At 36.2% G+C, this 21,279-nt stretch overlaps 1 protein-coding gene across 1 annotated transcript; it reads right to left on the reverse strand.

Annotated features, from left to right (window-relative positions):
- Positions 1–9,365: 9,365 nt before the first annotated feature.
- Positions 9,366–20,822, reverse strand: LOC149391612 (topless-related protein 1-like). Its single transcript, XM_089620020.1, has 14 exons — positions 20,737–20,822; positions 20,475–20,654; positions 20,255–20,368; positions 19,822–19,980; positions 19,557–19,740; positions 19,408–19,477; positions 19,250–19,329; positions 19,039–19,146; positions 18,835–18,981; positions 18,481–18,591; positions 18,199–18,387; positions 17,571–17,987; positions 14,108–14,382; positions 9,366–9,384 (listed from the first exon to the last, which is right to left on the reverse strand). Exons 1-14 carry the CDS (start codon positions 20,817–20,819, stop codon positions 9,366–9,368), a joined length of 2,136 nt encoding a protein of 711 aa, XP_089476146.1. The 5' UTR covers positions 20,820–20,822.
- Between the last annotated feature and the right edge of the window lie 457 nt (positions 20,823–21,279).

Below are 21,279 nucleotides of genomic sequence, written 5' to 3' on the forward strand. Positions count from 1 at the left end.
TAAGGTCTGTATTTATTAGGCTACGTATTATTAATGGTTTGTTTTTTCTTTCCAAATAAAGCTTTCTTGCCGAATGTTACAAAAATTTTATCACCCCCACCCCACATATATAGGTATATTATATATATATATATATATCGAAATTGTATATACAATTTCAAACAATATTGATAAATTTGGTGTTTAGCTCCAGGGACGGAGCCATAGGCCAAGAGGGGTTCAAGTCCCCTTAAAAAAAATTTATTTTACACTTTTTGTTTAATTTTAAAAAAATTACAATTTCTTACTCTAAAAATTTATATATTTGACTCATTTAAAAAAAAAAAATTAACATTACTTATCCTGAAAATTTATAAATTAGCTCCCTTTTTTTTTCTTTTCAAATTAACTCCTTTGGTGAGGTTATGATCTGTCTCCGTCTCCTTTCTATAACAAAGAGGAATAGAGAAAAAAAACACACAAATCATTTTTTTTTTCATCAAGCAAAGACAATCAAATATGGATTATTATTCTTTCTCAGGGTAACGGAGGGAATAATTAAAGGCAGGGCAATATAACGTGGGAATATCTTATTGGTCTCACAAGATGACAAAATGAGAGAATGAAGATTTAATGCTTAGCTGGATATATAGAGGTAGCTCTGCAAAATATGACATGTCGTTTTTAACGAGTAACGAGGAGTCTTAACATGAGATTTGAACATAATTGTCTTAATTCTAAGTTTGTTAGACCATCTCCACCCGTACGCTAAAGGGTGGGGATAGCGTCATTCACTGCTCCAATCGAACGTGATATCTCACGCCATTATGGCGTGAGATATTAAATAGGTTTAGTGTCACGCTAAATATGGTGTGACACTATTCCCTACACCAAAATATTTTTTTAGTCCCTATAAAGTTTATAATTTATATATTTGTATTGATTTATAAAATTATATCATATTTATCCTTAAATTATTCATTAAATTTATTTTCAAATACAACATTAACATTTGGAGTTTGGGAAAAACTAAAACGACATTAATTTTAAAAGAGAAATAAAATAACATTACAACGACATCGAAATGTAAAAAAAAAGAACATTAAAATAAAGAAAAAAACAAAATGCAACAAAATAGAATTAAAAATAAATTTACAATACATAAACTGGTAGTCGGGAAGATATTCTATGTGTAATTGTACTTTATTTTATTTTATGTTATTTGTTTTGTATTGTATTTTGTTTTTAATAAATATTAAGTTTACTTTGTGTTAATTTGTATTTTGAATAATTTTATGGAGTAATACTTCATTATTAAATAATAAATAAGTGGTATAATAGAAAGATATTAAATAAATATAAGGGTATAGAAATAAATAAGAAAAAGTTGAATATAAAATTAATATTTTAATTTGATGTAAAAAATAGAGTTCGGTTGGAGATGAGATAGTGTTTGATGTGACATGTACTGTAAAATAGAGTAGAAAATGGTGTTATCGGGTGGAGTTGGTCTTATCCAATAACTGCCTTTTTCTATAAACTTTTATGTAAATGTGGGGTATTGAATAAAACATGAAAGAGAGAGAAATGTTTGCCATTGTAAAGTTAGAGGCAGTTAATGTCATTTATACTCTGAACATATTCCACTACAATAATTGGATAATTGTGGGGTATTGAATAATTGGATTGTTAGAAACGTCCCCATAACCACAAGATCTGAGATGATTATCCACGATTAGTCGCAACTTATTCGAATTTTTAGCGAAAAATTTGGCGATTTAAACTACTCCAAAATAATAGGAGATAACTGTGACTAATAGGAATGACAAGACGTACGGGTATCTATCTCATTCATTACCCAGATCTTGTTAAAAAAAAAGGACCTGTTATCCGAACTATTTACCCAATTTTTCAAGCGAGCCGGATAAAGGGTATACACGGTGGATAAGCGATAGAAAAGTGGCGGACCTATTACCTATTTAACCGAAGATCATTTCTCATTCTTCTCGTTGCAAGAGGTTTTGGGCTAGCAACGATTCTCCAAATTTTGCGCTGATCTACTCGACGGCGTGAATCTTGGGCCCTATAATCTTTGTTGATGTCACAAATCCCTCAAGAGGTTTTGCGGGCCTAGTAAGAGTCGAGCCAATTTTTAGGGCTTTGGTGGTGTGCAAAGACTCAAGCACGCCGAGCCCTTCCTGTTCCGGAACCTTCTCGGGGATGATGAACTTTGAGTCATCCAATCCGCCAAGCCGAGGAGGTAATTTTTATTTGACTTGATAGGAACTAATTTTACTTTTGTTTACTCAATTTGCATGCTTATTGTTTTATTTTGATCTCGAGCTTCAAGGTTGCTTTTGTTTATCTTCGTCATCATTGTATGTTTTTTAGGTAAGTTAATTTTGTTAAATTACTTCATCGTTACTTTAGTTATTTTAGCTAATTTTGTTAATTTTTGAACAGTTAAGCTAGTCTTAATTTATTTGTTATTTTCATAAATTAATTAAATTAGTGAATTTGTTTAGTTATTTTAGTTAATCAGTATAATTTGGGTTAATTTATTAAAATAGCTGTTGTTCTAGTATTTTAGTTGTTTGCATTAGAATCTGACACATTTGGTGCGTGGGTTGCTCCAATCACACCATTTTTTTTATATCAAATTGGTGCAAAATTTGATGTGATGAATAGTATTACAAATTGTAAATTCATCCAAAAAATAAAATTTTAATTTTAACTGATGCAACACGATTTTTAATTGCAAATTCATCAAAACTAAATTATTTATAATTTTGATTATAATTTAAATCATTTATAAAAATAAAATTACATATCATTAATTAAATAACATTAGGAAAGTACATAACATTAATTAAGCACATGATATATTAAAAAAGTACCACACCAACTATACTAACAAAAATACAAATACAATCTTAATAATAAAAAAAAACTTAACACACACATAATAATAGAAAAATAAAATACTATGTTTGTGGAATTTGAAGTAATGGTGATTGTAGAAGTTGAAAATTGCTCACTAACTTTTCCTTTTTAATATTGTTTTTCTTGTGCGTGTTAATTTTTTTTACTTTAAATTTATTATGAGTATTTAAGTGTACCAATGAAATTCAATGTTTATGTAATTTTTAATTTATAAATGTAATCCAAAAATACGTTTTTTGAAGGTGATTTTTTTATCAATTTATTTATTAGTTTTTATTAATTTTGTGATATTAACATTATATTAAATATTATTATATATAATAACTTATATAAGATGATTTTGTTGATATTTACTACTGATTTAACAAATTAATAGAGGGGTTAATATATAATTGATACGAAGTAATATCTAAAAATATAAAAGAGAATCTTGTTTTTGGTGTGAGAAATGATATTTTGAGTTGAAGATGAAAATATGATGTGATAGTTGTACGATTTTGATGTAAAAATTATACTAATTTAGTGTTATGAGTTGGAGATGGTCTAATAGAACACATAATTTTATATTGATTTAGAAACTATATTTTAAGTTTTTAAAATGACAAATGTTACTTCTACAACTTTTTTTTTTCTTTTTACCTAGTGTTAAATTTATGTACTATATCTAATATTGAGCCAATACTCATTTCTCACCGAAAGTTGTATTGTTGGCAAACTAAGAATATGCATGGTAAAATAATGGAAAACTGACATTAATTTTCGAGCGCTCTTTTGTGATGATAGTTTTTTTTTTAAGAAATAAAATCTATTGTTAATTATAATCTTTTTTATTAATTACAGACAATATCCTCCAATCAAACGAGTATCAATTTAATATTAAAAGAAGTATAATGTAAAAATATATATATTTTTTAAATGGATAAAATAATTTTTGAAATAAGGCATATAAGCTTACCGCTCAAAAAAATAGGGCATCCTTGTGGCATGCATGTACTTCAATTTTTTATTAAAAGGAGCCTATAAGATAACGTATTCCAAGAGACATATATTTATTTATTACATAAATAGCCGAAGAGAAACACAAAAGCCTAAGAATAGCTTAGGAGCAAGCTATTTGAGAGGAAACTGGGGTAAAAGGGAAGGAAGAATCCCAAGCATAAGTGAAGGTTAGACTTTTGAAGCCGTAAATGGGTTGACCGCCGTTGAGCAAGCAGAGACCAGAGTCGCTGGAGAAGCTTAGAACGGAAGAGTCAACGGGTTTGACCGTTTGATAACCATGGCAGTCAAGTTGAACGTCAAGCTGAGTGCAAATACAGTCATTCTTCACTGTCACAGACCACTCTTTCTTGTTTTCCACCATTGATCCAGTCTCCGACTGCTCTATTTTTATGCTTTCTGTGTCGCACTCACACTTTCCTTTTATGTATAAACACGTACCCAAAAAAAATTAGGTTTTTGGGGTTGGTAAATTTGTAATTAAGTGATGAAAATCAAGAGCACATAGCTTTATATATATGAAAATTAATCCCACCACGGATAGGGGAATTAAACCCTAGGCGAAAATTCGAAAACTGGGTTTGTCCATCAACCCTAAACCCAGACTTAAGTACCGTCAAAATCAGTCGCACCGAGGGTTTTTCGGGTCCAACCAAAATCGATTCGGTTCAACAAACTACAACAGAAATAATTAAATTATACTTGAGGTCCAAAATTAAACTTCAGGTTATAATTAGTTTCTGGGAAGAATTTTTTTTTTTTTTTTTTTTTATTCTTTTTAAGGAAGGAAAATATAGGGGCACACAAAATTTTCATTTAATTTTTTTAGGGCTCCATCTCTTCTATTTGTTTGTTTTTTTTTTTTTTTTTTTTTTTTTTTTGCTTGCTTGGAAAAAAGATGCAGATCTAGGAAATCAAGACATATGGTAATTTTATGTTGGAAAAGTTGAAATGATAAATGGTAATATATGGACAAACTGAAAGAAAAAAAAAACAGCAACAAGCCATGGTGGTTTATGCATATGATGATGATGTAATAACGATATTGGAAAAATCTATAGATTTAGTAAGATTGCTGATTTTGAATCTAGATGTCTTACCTCCGGCAACGAGACTAATGAATACTAAAACCAGTGAAAGAAACTTCATCGATGCCATATCGGAAAATATAAAACTTAGTTATTTCTAGGTGGACTTCGATAGGTATGTTAAAAAAAAAAAAACGGTTGGTCTTTTTATATGATTATATGCTTTTCTGTTTCTCTCTCTCTCTATATACAAGATTGTTACTGATAAATAAGGGAAACGTTCTTTATAATTAAGACAATAATGTTACGAATAAGACAATAAATCACCTTCGGGATTTTGTTATTAATTGGGGTAAGATACGAGGGAGTTATTATGCGCTAAGAGATTTCAGATTTTTCTGACCATATATATCTTCGTGGAACAAGGTTCTTTTCCTTACAAAATATGTCAATGTTTATATTTATACTTACCCCTAGTTATAAAGGGTTATTATGTGAGTAAAACATGCACTTTAGATTGTTCTGAATCGATAGATTTAACTTTTTATTGTGAAAGAAGAAACGTACATCTCTCTAAGATTGACCCCCATTATTAGTTTATTACTACATTAGGTATGTCTTAGTTTTTTTTTTTTTTTTTTTTTTTTTTTTTTTTTTTTTTTTTTTTTTTTCTCTTTATTATTTGTAGGGATTTAAGGGTCATGGTTCCGTATTTCACGCCCTCACAAATTCTGCAAAAAAGTGTCGGCACAAAGTAAAGTTTTTGGTGACGTTTAGTGTGGTTTCATATTATATATCTTTGACGCGAGCAGTTATAAACTTCTTTGTATTAAAAAATGACATTAACATGCTCGTAACATAACTCGGTGTCTTTTTTTGTGTCCCTTCAATTAAAATAATGTCATTATTTTATTTAATTACGAGTTTATATTTATTTAAAAATAAATTAAAATAATTAAATTGACATATTTGATTGGAAGAACTTCAAAAAGATACACAAAAAAAGATAATATATGCGTTCCCTTTTGAGCAATGATCATTGTACCGTTACCGTACCGGAACCCCAACCGGAGAGGAAATCGAGGGGTATTCAGACAAAAAAAGGAAACCGGTATCGGTAGAAAACCGCTTACCGTAAAGGAAACTGACAAAAAATGTAGGAACCCGATGGGTATTCAGACAAATATTTTGCAAAAATAAACATATTTTTTCAAAGTTTTCATATTTTGCAAAACTAAATTACTTTGATTACAACACGTACGACAAAATATAAAACACAAAGTTCAAACTAAGATAAAATTCAACATAAAGTACCATAAAGTCAAACCTTGATTACAACACGTACGACAAAATATAAAACACACTAATTAGTAATTAATTATACGTGGAGTGTCTTGAATGTCACGTCACTCGTGAATGAAGAATCGGTCGACGGCTTTGGCCAACCTCTTGACCCCGAGTGCGATCTTCTTGGATCAGAGGACCCCGAAGATATATCCACCGGGACCTTCGTCTATTTCTTCGTCAGAGTCCCCTAGACATTTTTGAAGGTCAGCTCGTATCGACTCACACAAACTCTCATGTTCCTTCTTCTTTTGAGAGCGTACGTAGAGTAACTCCCGCATTTCCTCATGTACTTCATGAGGAACATTGTCGCACATCTTCACACTTTTTGTCTTCTCTATGTTCGCCAAGTGATTTTTCACACGAGTGATTCCACCACCGCTAATGATGTACCCGAAAAATTTGCATTTGCTTGCATTTCGGTCGTCCTTCGACGGGCTCGCAATACTTGTTTGCCGGGTCGGACGCCATACTTCATAACAATCATAATCATTTCAATTCCACATATTCACAAATGACCATAACAATCATCAAATTAATTTCAATTCAATATAACCATCACAATAATTATCAAATTCATTTTAATCAACATTTCAAGTAATTCAACTTAATCATGACAATAATCATCAATTCATAATCCAATGAAGATTAATTCAACATTTCAAGACCATCATCATGACAATAATAAAATAATCTCGAAATTAATTAAAATTCTACAATATCATCACAATAATCATCAATTCATAAGAAAAAATTGAAAAAAATCCTAAAAAATGAAAAACTCGGATGATACCTCTCGGGTTCCCCGGGATCTGGACAAAATTGGCTTCGGATGGGCGGGATCCGGCGGGACGCAGACCAGAGATGAAGGAATTCGCGGGATCTGGCCGGGAATTGAGCAAACGACGAAGAAAAGGGGATCCGGCCGGGACGGGATGGGCTCACTTCTTCCTCGGGAGAGTAGGGTTTCGCGAAATGAGGAACAAATCATTTAAACAAAAAAAGGGACCCAATTCGGGGGGTTCCAATCCGGTTCGCACTACTAGAAATATGACATTTAGCGACGGAAGTATTAGCGACGACTTAATCGTTGCTAATAAATCGTCGCTAATCACCCTTTTAGCGACGACTTTCCCGTCGCTAATTTTTTGGGGCGAAAAAAATTAAAGTTTGGCGGCAAAGATATTTAGCGACGACTTTATCGTCGCTAATTCTTTTTTGTCGTCGCTAAGTTCGCGGGAAACTAATTAGCGACGATAAATTCGTCGCTAATGAGGTCTGAATTCAGTTAGCGACGATATAATCGTCGCTAATAATGTTGAATTAATTTCGAATTTTAAAGAGGGAAAAATCCCTCCCATTAAATTAAAACGAAATGATTTAGCGACGATAATGTCGTCGCTAAAGGTATTTTAATCGTCGCTATACAGTTAGCGACGAACTAATCGTTGCTAATTGTTTTCGAATTTTGACGAATTTTAAAGAGGGAAAAATCCCTCCCATTACATTAAAACGAAAATGATTTAGCGACGATTTAATCGTCGCTAAAGATGTGAAATTTACTATTAGCGACGAAGAAATCGTCGCTAAATGAAATATCGATTTAAGTTCTTTTAGCGACGAAATGAAATGATTCAGCGACGGAAAAATCGTCGCTAAAGGTCTTTAAATACCAGATCGCGAACCAGCTTCCTCATTTCTCTTTCTTTAACCTAAAACAATTTCTCTCTCTTTTTCTCTCTCCCGCCGTCGCCGTGCCCTCCTCCGCCGTGTGCCGCCGTCGCCGACCTCGTCGTACCCGGTAACTCTCTCTCTCCTCACATCTCTCTCTCTCCTCACATCTCTCTCCTTACCGGCCTCTCTCTCTCCCATTGCAGCTCCTCCGCCGCGCTCCGCCGCTCCGCCGCCGACGCCGTAGCCACTTCCCCGCCGACGCCGTCCTTGGCCGCTTCCTCTTCTCTGGCCGCGCGCTCTCCCGCCGTACGTGATCGGTAAGTTTTTTTTTTTAAAAACTTTATATATATGGATTAATATATTAATATTTACATAAATGTTTAAATTATGTATAAGTATAATTATTTATATATATATATATAAATATAAATTAGGATTAGATATATAAATATTTATATTATGAAATGAAATTTTGTTTGGATTAGTAAATTAGAAATTATTAAATTAAGAAATTTTGTTAGGATTAATTGAAATTAGAAATTTTGTTAGAGTAAATTAGAAATTTTGTTAGGATTTAAAAATTAGAAATTTTGTTAGGATTTAGAAATTAGAAATTTTGTTAGAGTAAATTTTGTTAGAGTAAATTTTGTTTGGATTAGTAAATTAGAAATTATTAAATTAAGAAATTTTGTTAGGATTAATTGAAATTAGAAATTTTGTTAGAGTAAATTAGAAATTTTGTTAGGATTTAAAAATTAAAAATTAGAAATTAGAAATTTTGTTAGGATTTAGAAATTAGAAATTTTGTTAGAATAAATTATTAATTAGGTGGTTATGGATTTAAAAATGAATAAAAATGTTAAATTAATTAGTTGGTTACGGATTTAAAAATGAATAACAATGTGAATTTAATTAGTTGGTTATTATGGATTATGAATTTTAATAATCGAACCACTGAGGTTGGATTTATTGTTAGTTTTAGGATGTTTCTATGCAGGTTTTAAAGTTAAAGACTTGATGCCGGGTTGTTAAGTTTATAGGGGAGGTTCTGCCGAAATTTCGGTAGGATCGTGAAATTATAAAATAAAATCCGAAAACTACTAAATTTTGAAATGTTCAATCTATAGGTAAAATGAGTTATCCAAATAGGAATTGGATAATCGAGGACCAACGTTTAAGCGTTGAGTTTGCGGCTGGCATGACAGAGTTCATGGCAATGGCCCGACAACACGTAAATGTCGAAGGACGAGTTAAGTTTCCATGCAAGAGGTGTAACAACGTGTTGACGCAAAAAATTCCTGATATAGAGAATCATCTCTTTGTCAGAGGATTTAAGAGGAATTACACGAGGTGGAACTTTCACGGGGAGGAAGAAGATGACGTAATGCAGTATCAGACGGATTACAGAGGAGGAGGGATGTTTGATGTTGTACACGATATCTTAGATCACAACGACGTAGATGGTGACGGTGACAGTATTGACTCGAATGCAGAATACCAGAGTGGACAGTTCGATGACCTTTTAAGCGACCTGAACACAGAATTATGGCCGGGTTGTACGGAGTATTCGTCACTCTCATTTGTTGTCACGTTGATGCATTTGAAAGTGATGAACAAGTGGACGAATAAGTCGTTTGATCAGCTACTGGAAGTACTGAAAAAGTTTCATCCGATCGGCAACACGATTCCAGAGTCACACTATGAAGCAAAGGCGAAATTGCGTCGATTTGGTATGGGTTACGAGTCGATTCACGTCTGCTAACACGATTGCGCGTTGTTTTGGAAGGACAACGCCAATCTAGACGAGTGTCCGGTTTGTAATGAGAGCCGGTGGCTGAAGAAAGACGGTGGAAAAAAAGTAGCGCATAAAGTGTTGTTGCGCTACTTTCCACTGAAAGATCGACTTAAGCGACTGTACGCGAGTCGGCACACGGCTCTAGAGATGCAGTGGCACGAGAATGAACGCATTAAGGAGGATGGTGTACTGCGACATCCTGCAGACGGAGCAACGTGGAAAGGAGATCGACCGAAAATATCCCATGTTTGCGGCAGAACCGAGGAACGTCCGGCTTGGACTTGCCGCCGATGGTTTCAACCCATTTGGTGACATGAGTTTATCGTACAGTATGTGGCCGGTAGTCTTGACTGCGTACAATTTACCCCCGTGGTTGTGCATGAAAACATCGTACTTGATGTTAACATTGCTTATACCAGGTCGTAGTGCACCGGGAAAAGACATTGATGTTTTCTTACGACCGCTGATTGATGAGCTGAATGAATTGTGGGAAACCGGTGTTGTGTTGAGAGATGGTTCGACCGGTGAGCTATTCGGGTTGTTTTCCGTACTCCTATGGACGGTGAATGATTTTCCAGCGAGAAGCAGTTTGTCGGGATGGAGTGGTCAAGGGTATCTTGCTTGTCCGACGTGTAACAACGAAACACCATCTTTCAAGGCTCGAAACAAGATTGTTTAATGTGATCATCGTCGATTCTTGCCGTTGTTACACCCGATGAGGAAGAGCAAACTGTACAAGGTACGAAATGAGAAACGACCACCACCAGTGAGAAAATCAGCGAGCGACATACTTCGACAATTGCGATTAGTGGGAGATGCAACCCCGGGGAAGCACCCTGACTTCGGCGGGAAGAAACGAAAGCGCGATGCGAGTGAGCTGAATTGGTCAAAGAAAAGTATTTTCTTCGAGTTGCCGTATTGGTCGAGTCTTACGCTGAAGCATAACCTTGATGTAATGCATATAGAAAAGAATGTATGCGACAATCTTTTGGGTACCTTGCTGAACATCGAGGGGAAGACGAAAGATATAGATAAGGCGCGGTTGACTTTGGCGGACTGGAACATAAGGCACGAGCTTCATTTGTACCAAGAAGGAGATAGATGGATGAAACCGCCTTCGTCATACACTCTGACACCTTCAGAACGGAAGCGGTTTACTGAGTTCTTGAGATCTGTCAGATTTTCCGATGGTTTTGCGGGGAATTTGAAGAAGAATGTTACCGCGGATGGAAGGTTGACGGGTTTGAAGTCTCACGATTGTCACGTGATTATGAAACGCCTACTGGCTCCTGCTATTCGTCCTTTTCTAGATCGAACAATTCGAGATGCAATAATAGAGCTCTGCAACTTCTTCAGACTTATTTGCTCTAGAACGCTGGTAATTTCAGTCATTGAGAAGGCGCAAGAGGATGTGAAGCTTATATTGTGTAAGTTGGAACGAATTTTCCCGCCTGATTTCTTCACAATCATGGTTCATTTGGTAATGCATCTACCAGAGGAGACAATTAACGGAGGTCCAATTCATATGCGGTGGATGTATCCATTTGAGAGATACCTTGGAACGCTCAAGAACTTTGTGCGTAATCGAGCTAGACCAGAGGGTTCAATTGCCGAAGCCTATGTTGTAGACGAAGCATTGACATTCTGCTCAAGGTATCTAGAAGGCATTGAGAATCGTTTCAACATGCCCCAACGAACAGATGTCGCGTCTAACTTCGAAGGTGTCGAACGAGAGTTATCGGTGTTTCAGTCATCAAGTTGTCGGCCTTACGGGAAGATGAGCACGATACGCTTAGATGAGAATATACGTTTGCTCGCTGAGTGGTACATTTTACGAAATTGTCCCGAAATTGACGATTTCATGAGGTAAATGAGTGAAATAAATTAACTTGAATTATTTATACGAAGTGATGTATTAAATGAACATGAATTTTATTTCAGTGAACACATAGATCTCATGGAATTAGAAGGTCGGCCAGATGTTGAAGAAGCGCATCGACTTGAGTTCCCAAAATGGTTTTTGGGAAAAGGTATTTGACTAATTAACTCAAAAAATATGATTAAACTCGCTTCGACACTAACCGACTCGTTAATTAATGGTTGTATGTAGGTATTTCGCATGAGCCAAGACGTATCTGTATCCCCCGAATTATATGCATTGGCATTGGGACCACATTTCGCACCACAAACGTATCCGTGTTGTGTAGTGAACGGAGTTAAATTTATCTCCCGTCAACGTGATAGCAGAAGAACGACTCAGAATAGCGGGGTATGTGTACCAAGTGAAGGAGGTCACGACTTCTATGGTCAAGTAGAAAACGTCATTGTCTTGACGTATCAGAACAATTGTCGTGTCGTCTTATTTCAATGTCGTTGGTTCGGTGACCAAGATCCGAGGAAAAGGACACGCAACGACAATAACTTGACAAGCGTGTATGTGGCAAAAGAATGGTACAAAGACGAGCCATTTATTTTGGCAACTCAAGCGAAACAAGTTTTCTACTTGGAAGATAACTTCAATGGTCCTGATTGACGAATCGTCGAAGAGTGTAATCATCGAAATGTGTGGGATCTTCCTGATATTGACCTCATTCTTGGTCAATCTTCGTCTTCAGTTCAGTTGTCAGTAGAACCGTCAGATTTAGATTCACTGTCGACGCGTCATCAGTCTGCAATACCAGAGCCCGTGAGCAACGACGCAATGAACTTGTTGGAAAATATTGAAGAAGAAGAGTTTATCGATGACGAAGAAACTGAGGACGAAGAATTGATGGAAGAAGATGATTTGTCAGACGACGATGATTGATAGTATATAAGGTTTTTCATTAATTTACTTACTAAATTAACTGATTTAAATCATTACGAACGAATGCCTAACTAAATAAATTTTGTTTTGAATTTCAGATGGCTGCGGCTACAGGAGTTGGAGGCAGCGGAGGCGGGGAAAACGAGCGGCGGGACGACAAAGCAAACGTCGCGACTAGTGTTTTATTAGATATTTTGTGTATAGTAGATTATTATTTACATATTTCTCGATAACCGAAAACGTACGTAACCGGATTTTAAATTATATTATATTTCTTGATTTGGATAATATAATTTAGTTTTTATTTGATTTTTCATTTTAGAATTTCATAAATAAAAAACCATAAAAAATAAATAATTAACGACGAAAAAAAAAAATAATAATAATTAGCGACGACTTTTGTCGTCGCTAAATATTATTACACAGAAGTATTTAGTCGTCGCTACTTCACGCGGGAAATTTTCGCGCGTGAATTAGCGACGACAAAATCGTCGCTAATTTCCTGTTTCAAAATGGAAAAAAACTTCTCGTCACGATATTTAGGGACGAGATTATCGTCGCTAATATCGTCGGTAAATATTTAGCGACGACAAAATCGTCGCTAAATATATTTAGGCACGCACATGTAGCGACGATTTTTATCGTCGCTAAAATCGTCGCTAAAGAGATTTAGCGACGATTATGGGGTTTTTAGCGACGAAAAAAATCGTCGATAAATGTCGTATTTGTTGTAGTGTCGACCGGGATTCGACCGGATTCGGTTCACGGGAACGGTTTCTGCAAGTCTCGTCCCAATCCCCTCCGATTCAGGGGAACCCGACCGGAACCCCGGGAAGTCAATCCTTGCTTTTGAGATGGGTAGACTTGTATACCTATTTTATGTTTTTTTTTTCTTAAAAATACTTCGTATTTAATGCACAGAAATAGACAGTGAAAATTGATAATATGTACATGTCCATTACCCGAGTGTATTCGTTTTCAACAACGAATGGTCAGCAATTTGTCCTCTTAAATTTGTCCAAAAAAACTAAAACAAACAAGCATACGTACGTACATATCCTTAGATTCCACACAGGCGACAAGTTAGTGTGAATAATATATATATATATATATATATATATATATATATATATGTATATATTCCTATAATATATCGATTAATAACTCTTACAATATAATTTTTGTCCAATTATCTTCAGTCTATCGGTGAATTTTTCATCGTAAAGTCTTTGGTCATTATCGATCAATTAGACTCCACACCTTAACAAAAATGATGATGTCAATATCCATACTAAAATATGATGACATTTATAAAATGTAATCTTTGTGTTCTCGTGTGCTTAATGAAGCTCAAAATTCATCAGTTACTACACATAGGAAAAAAAAAGAAGAAAAAAAAAGAAGACTCGCAAAACTGTTCTCTGCACTGCATGTGCTTACACAACTAACAGATATATATATACACAATCCTCAAAAACAAGAATCATCCCGTCGTCATGGTCTCCGGCTCTTCAGAGGCCGCCACATCATTATCGGCCGTGGCCCCACTTGGTCTCGGAGTCGAGGGGTTGGAGGAGCAAGACGGTGCCGTCGCTGAGCCCAACGGCCACGAGGTTGGGCTCCTGTGTGTGGGCCGCCAGCGCCCTCGGCACCACCGCGCTCGGCAGGTATGCCCCCGGCCTCACCACGCATATCGGGTGCAGGTTCTCCGCCTCGAAAACGCATATCGAGGCGTCTCCGAAGATAGCGTACACAAGCTTGCAGTCCGATGAGAACATCGCTTGCGACACCAGCGGCGATGATTCCCCGCTCACCCACTGCACAAACATATTATTCCATTATAATGTGAATGAAAGATCTCGGATTTATAAGGTTACGATTTACTCCTCTCATTCTTTTCACTGAAACCTCTATCTTTTGGAATCACTTAATTTTGACAAGGTAGTGATCAGCGATGGCACCTTAACTCGCAAAACCTCATTTCGTTTGTATTTTTAGACACTTGCTAAGTACAGACATTTATGTGGATAATACTTACCCGTTTACTGCATTCGAGGTCGGAGGCGGTGTGGATGGAGATCTGGACGTCGTGGACGACGAGGATTCGGGTCTCGTCGGAGTGAAACTGGACCTGAGTGTTGGAGTTGACGGAGGTGTTCTTGGCCCCGGGGACGTCGAGGAAGCTGCTCCGCTGCTTCTCCCACGTGACGGAGCTCCACGTCACGATCAGCGAGTCAGCGCCGGAGGACACGAGGGCGTTGAGAGCGTGCGAGAACGCCAGACCCGTGATCCTCTTCGAGTGCGCGCCGCCCAATATTCTCCTCAAATCGTGGGTGCGGACGTTGTAGATGTAGACGGAATCTTCCATCCCCACCGCCACGATGTTGTAGTCCTTCGGGTAGAGCGCCAGGCACGTCGCCGCCAGCGGGGGTCCCATAAACGTCGCCAGCCTCTAAAAAAAGAAAAAGAAATTTAATGTTATAAGCTAATGATGGTAAAAAAAAAAAAAATTTGAATTAGAAATCAAAATCACGTGTTTAACTGAAAAACGAAAAAAAGAAAATCGTAGGTAAAATAATAGAGATCAATTTTTTTTTTTTTTTTAATTACCTGTTATTATATTTTTAGCCCAAAATGAAAAAAAAAAAATGGTGATCATGACGTACTTTAGAGGAGACCATGTTGTAGAGAGATATCTTGCCGCCGGAGGCACACAATATTTTCATTTAATTTTTTTAGGGCTCCATCTCTTCTATTTGTTTGTTTGTTTGTTTTTTTTTTGTTTTTTTTTTTTTGCTTGCTTGGAAAAAAGATGCAGATATCTAGGAAATCAAGACATATGGTAATTTTATGTTGGAAAAGTTGAAATGATAAATGGTAATATATGGACAAACTGAAAGAAAAAAAAACAGCAACAAGCCATGGTGGTTTATGCATATGATGATGATGTAATAACGATATTGGAAAAATCTATAGATTTAGTAAGATTGCTGATTTTGAATCTAGATGTCTTACCTCCGGCGACGAGACTAATGAATACTAAAACCAGTGAAAGAAACTTCATCGATGCCATATCGGAAAATATAAAACTTAGTTATTTCTAGGTGGACTTCGATAGGTATGTTAAAAAAAAAACGGTTGGTCTTTTTATATGATTATATGCTTTTCTGTTTCTCTCTCTCTATATACAAGATTGTTACTGATAAATAACGGAAACGATCTTTATAATTAAGACAATAATGTTACGAATAAGACAAAAAATCACCTTCGGGATTTTGTTATTAATTGGGGTAAGATACTAGGGAGTTATTATGCGCTAAGAGATTTCAGATTTTTCTGACCATATATATCTCCGTGGAACAAGGTTCTTTTCCTTACAAAATATGTCAATGTTTATATTTATACTTACTCCCTAGTTATAAAGGGTTATTATGTGAGTAAAACATGCACTTTAGATTGTTCTGAATCGATAGATTTAACTTTTTATTGTAAAAGAAGAAACGTACATCTCTCTAAGATTGACCCCCATTATTACTACATTAGGTATGTCTTAGTTTTTTTTTATTCTCTTTATTATTTGTAGGGATTTAAGGGTCATGGTTCCGTATTTGTCGGCACAAAGTATCGTTTTTGGTGACGTTTAGTGTCGTTTCATATTATATATCTTTGACGCGAGCAGTTATAAACTTCTTTGTATTAAAAAATGACATTAACATGCCCGTAACATAACTAGGTGTCTCTTTTGGTGTCCCTTAAAATCATGTCATTATTTTATTTAATTATGAGTTTATATTTATTTAAAAATAAATTAAAATAATTAAATTGACTTATTTTAATTGGAAGAACTTCAAAAGATACACAAAAAAGATAGGATCTGCGCTCCCTTTTGAGATGGGTAGACTTGTATAGCTATTTTATGTTTTTTTTTTCCTTAAAAATACTTCGTATTTAACGCACAGAAATAGACAGTGAAAATTGATAATGTACATGTCCATTACCCGAGTGTATTCGTTTTCAACAACGAATGGTCAGAAACAATTTTTCCTCTTAAATTTGTCCAAAAAAACTAAATCAAACAAGCATACGTACATATCCTTAGATTCCACATAGGCGACAAGTTAGTGTGAATATATATATATATATATATATATATATATATATATATATTACTATAATATCTCGATTAATAACTCTTACAATATAATATTTGTATCCAAATCTTCAGTCTATCGGGCGAATTTTATTCGTAAAGTCTTTGGTCATTATCGATCCATTATCAATTAGACTCCACACCTTAACAAAAATGATGATGTCAATATCCATACTAAAATATGATGACATTTATAAAATGTAATCTTTGTGTTCTCGTGTGCTTAATGAAGCTCAAAATTCATCAGTTACTACACATGGAAAAAAAAAAAAATACTCGTAAAACTGTTCTCTGCACTGCATGTGCTTACACAACTAACATATATATATACAATCCTCAAAAACAAGAATCATTATCGGCCGTGGCCCCACTTGGTCTCGGAGTCGAGGGGCTGGAGGAGCAAGACGGTGCCATCACTGAGCCCAACGGCCACGAGGTTGGGCTCCTGTGTGTGGGCCGCCAGCGCCCTCGGCACCACCGCGCTCGGCAGGTATGCCCCCGGCCTCACCACACACATCGGGTGCAGGTTCTCCGCCTCGAAAACGCATATCGAGGCGTCTCCGAAGATCACGTACACAAGCTTGCAGTCCGATGAGAACATCGCTTGCGACACCAGCGGCGATGATTCCCCGCTCACCCACTGCACAAACATATTATTCAATTATAATGCGAATGGAAGATCTCAGATTTATAAGGTCATGATTTACTCCTCTCATTGTTTCGACTAAAACCTCTATCTTTTGAAATCACTTAATTTTGACACGGTAGTGATGGCACTTAACTCGCAAAACTTCATTTCATTTGTATTTTTAGATACTTGCTAAGTACACAGACATTTATGTAGATAATACATACCCGTTTAATGCATTCGAGGTCGGAGGCGGTGTGGATGGAGATCCGGACATCGTGAACAACGAGGATTCGGGTCTCGTCGGAGTGAAACTGGACCTGAGTGTTGGAGTTGACGGAGGTGTTCTTGGCCCCGGGGACGTTGAGGAAGCTGCTCCGCTGCTTCTCCCACGTGACGGAGCTCCACGTCACGATCTGCGAGTCAGCGCCGGAGGACACGAGCGCGTTGAGAGCGTGCGAGAACGCCAGACCCGTGATCCTCTTCGAGTGCGCGCCGCCCAATTTTCTCCTCAAATCGTGGGTGCGGATGTTGTAAATGTAGACGGTGGAATCTTCCATCCCCACCGCCACGATGTTGTTGTCCTTCGGGTAGAATGCCAGGCACGTCGCCGCCAGCGGTGGTCCCATAAACGTCGCCAGCGTCTGAAAAAAGAAAAAGAAATTTAATTTTATAAGCTAATGATGGTAAAAAAAAAAAAAATTGAATTAGAAATCAAAATCACGTGTTTAACTGAAAAACGAAAAAAGAAAATCGTAGGTAAAATAATAGAGATCAATTTAAATTTTTTTTTCTTACCTGTTATTATATTTTTAGCCCAAAATGATAAAAAAAAAAATGGTGTTCATGACGTACTTTAGAGGAGACCATATTGTAGAGAGATATCTTGCCGCCGGAGGCAGAGATGATGTAAGAATCGTTTTTGGTCAAAGCCAGGCAACAAAATGAATCGTCAGACTTGGATTCGTGGTTCATCACCTCGTTCGTCATTAGAATCCTTGAACCTGTTGGCTCCAAGAATATAGGAGCTATCTTCGTCGTTGCCTAGACCCGACCCATAGTGTCAATATCGAATTTTATTTTTCCCTTTCTCTGTATATTATTTGTGCTTGTATTGAGTAGTTTGGGATTACGTACCTTTCCGGTCGTGTTTTCGGCGCAGCGAGGCCAGTTCCAAAGAAGATGGACGCCGTTTGATGTCAACGCCAAGAGGTAGCTTCCCGAGTTCGTAAAAAGCAACCTCGAGATCTTTGTCACCAAAAAAGGAAAATAGTGTTTTTCTTATAAATCAATGACAATAAAAAAAGAAGAAGCAATAAAACTCAATGCGGAAAAATTAACTATGTCGAAAAATCGGGTCATGGTATTAAAAAAAAAAAAACTTCTCTGTAAATATCGAATTCGCCCGACTAAGCTCATTCGGGTCATTAAAACTCCTAACTGTTGCTTTATTTTTTATTTTTTTTTGGGGTTGCGAAGATAGTAAGTTACCTTTTCGACATTCATTGGAGCTGTGAGCCTCAGAGACTGAAGCTGGTTAGGCTCGGCTATCTCCGCGAGATTCGAAATTCTCGATAAACTGACATCTTCGATAAATTGTTGTTTTGATTCCTCTGCTATTTTCCTTGCAGCCCCATTCTACCCAAATAAAAAAATTATATATATTTTAGATGATAGTTTATGGAAAAAACAAACTGAAGATATGTAGAGAAGAGGGTCATAATTATCCACCGGTGTGGTCGTGACATCCGAGCCCTGAGTTAATCTCCGCGACACTCTTTTGGGTGTGCTCATAGTTTGGCTCTGAGTATTCGCCAACAACAAAGTCTAATAAAATAAAAAACATTTATTAGTACACACAAATTAAATGTACTGAAAAATTAACTAATGTTTTTTTTTTCCTTACCCTTTCTAAAGCTCCAGGGAACCTCATCCCGTGTGAATTTTCAGCAGATTTCATCGGAGCCGCCTTTGGCCTAAGCGCAGCTAATAAAAAAGAACCATTTCAAAAACAGCACCAAAATAAAAACAAAGTTTGAACGAACTATATATTTATATATATACCCCGCAATATCGATGACCACTTGGACAGGGGGGGTTGAATGGCCGCCGAGTTATTCTGATGCTGAAAGCTCTTAAGAGAGACAAAAAAAAAAAAGTTGATTAATTAGAGATTAGGTAGTAAGTTAGAGATAATTATTAATTATTTATACCTCGGAATTCGATCCCATAGACAGAAAATTAGTATCAACTCTTGGCTGCTGTGGAGAGTCCAATGTAAGCTGATTGTTTGCGTTGATTGAGCCGCCGGAGTTTCCGCAACTGTGATCCACAAACAGCGTTTTCATGTCCGGATTCTTCTCCGGGTTCGGGCACTGAGAGTGCTGCCAATTCAAGCTACAAAATAGAACAGAAAAAATATGTGATCATTAATATTGTAAATTAGTTAAATGTGAATTTTTTTTTTCTTTTTGGTACCTTTGGTTGATGAGAACCCGCAATCTGCTAGCTTTAAATGTAGGAAACTGCAATTTGTCGTGGAGAAGCGGATTGGCTTCGAAGATCTTCTTGAGCTCTGTCATCATTGTTATTCTTGCGTGCCTTGTGTCTTTGTACACCGAAAGTTGTATGTTCTCTCTGCGTTCGTTGATAAAAGAAATCAATTTATTAATATGCAATCACGAACAGATTTAACGTGGAAAATCCAAGAAGAGAATAATAATCCACGGAAATCCCTAGGCGAAAATTTAAAAATTTGAAATTTTTTTCACAACTAAGCCACAGAGGGAAAAAAAAAAAAAATTCTTTTTATCATGATTTGTAGCACCGTAGATTTTTCTTTTTCTGGCCTAGCCAAATCTGTTCAGGTCACCAAACAGAAAATGAAATTCAGCTCCGCCGCGAAAAGTACCTGATATTATCGAGTGCAAGAAGTTGGGTCAACTCCTTGAACGAGTCCTCGTTGAAAGCGGCGAAGATTTTCAGATCGTTTTTGAGGATCTCCACCGCCTTTACAGAGTCATGGCTGCTCCGAAAAAAATTACCATAAACTATTAATAATTATTATCAAATATATATATATATAGAGAGAGAGAGAGAGAGAGAGAGAGAGAGATTGATATATTATATACTTGTCCAGTGCTTCGAGGTATTTCTGCTTTCGGAGCTCGAAGTAGATCTTCCTGGAATAGCGATTGTCCTCGAGACTCGTGAATCCCGAGAGGTATTTCTCAGTCTCGGCCCACTTTCCGGCCATAACTAACTCCTCGAAATGCTTTACGCTGAAGTACAGTCCCGACTCTTCCTCCAGCCTGTCATTTATGACGTCATTAATTAACTAAATATTTATAAAGAGGAATTACCATAGATTCTTGGGAGAGGAATTTTTATTACTTGTGAAGAGCATCTTTGAATTTTTTCTCGTCCAGATATTGCATGATCATGAAAGTCATCTCCTTCTCTTGTTGGGACGCCATTGACGTTAGCTTCACCTGGAATCAAATCTGCATCATTTTACAAGAAAAGAAAAATTAATTAATTAACTTGATAAGTCTCAGAATGATAGTGATTTGGAAAACGGACGAGGAAAAGTAAACGCTTGCTGAAGAAATCGTCTCTCAGGGTTCGATACAAAAACAAATACAGTAGTGTTAACCCATCGCCGATCAAGAAAATGAAATATTGTGATTTTTGATGAGTAATTAAGCGACTAAAAGACGAATCAGAAAAGTAAAGAAAAAAAAATCAAGAAGATTCAACTGTGAAAGGAAAATAGAAAAGTAATTAACAACCGAAATAATAAAAAAGAATTGAAAAGAAATAAAGAACAAGAAGTGGAAGAACCAGACCTTTGAATGAATCGACTCTCTCACTTCTGAATTTTGCTGCTTATGATTTATTTATTTTGAGCGGAGCTTTTATCTTTCTTTCTTTAAT

Source organism: Urtica dioica, chromosome 7 (assembly GCF_054948205.1).
Source record: "Urtica dioica subsp. dioica isolate 48M chromosome 7, U.dioica_male_clone48M_v1_H2, whole genome shotgun sequence".
NCBI classification, from domain to species: Eukaryota; Viridiplantae; Streptophyta; class Magnoliopsida; order Rosales; family Urticaceae; genus Urtica; species Urtica dioica.

Bases quoted from the DNA above. Each gene is read 5' to 3' on its own strand.
- LOC149391612 (XM_089620020.1), bottom strand. From the start codon at position 20,819: ATGGCGTCCCAACAAGAGAAGGAGATGACTTTCATGATCATGCAATAT. The intron at 19,741-19,821 runs GTACCAAAAAGA...TCTATTTTGTAG, and splicing joins CGGGTTCTCATCAACCAAAG to CTTGAATTGGCAGCACTCTC. The intron at 18,388-18,480 runs GTACGTAATCCC...GGTCGGGTCTAG, and splicing joins CCGAAAACACGACCGGAAAG to GCAACGACGAAGATAGCTCC.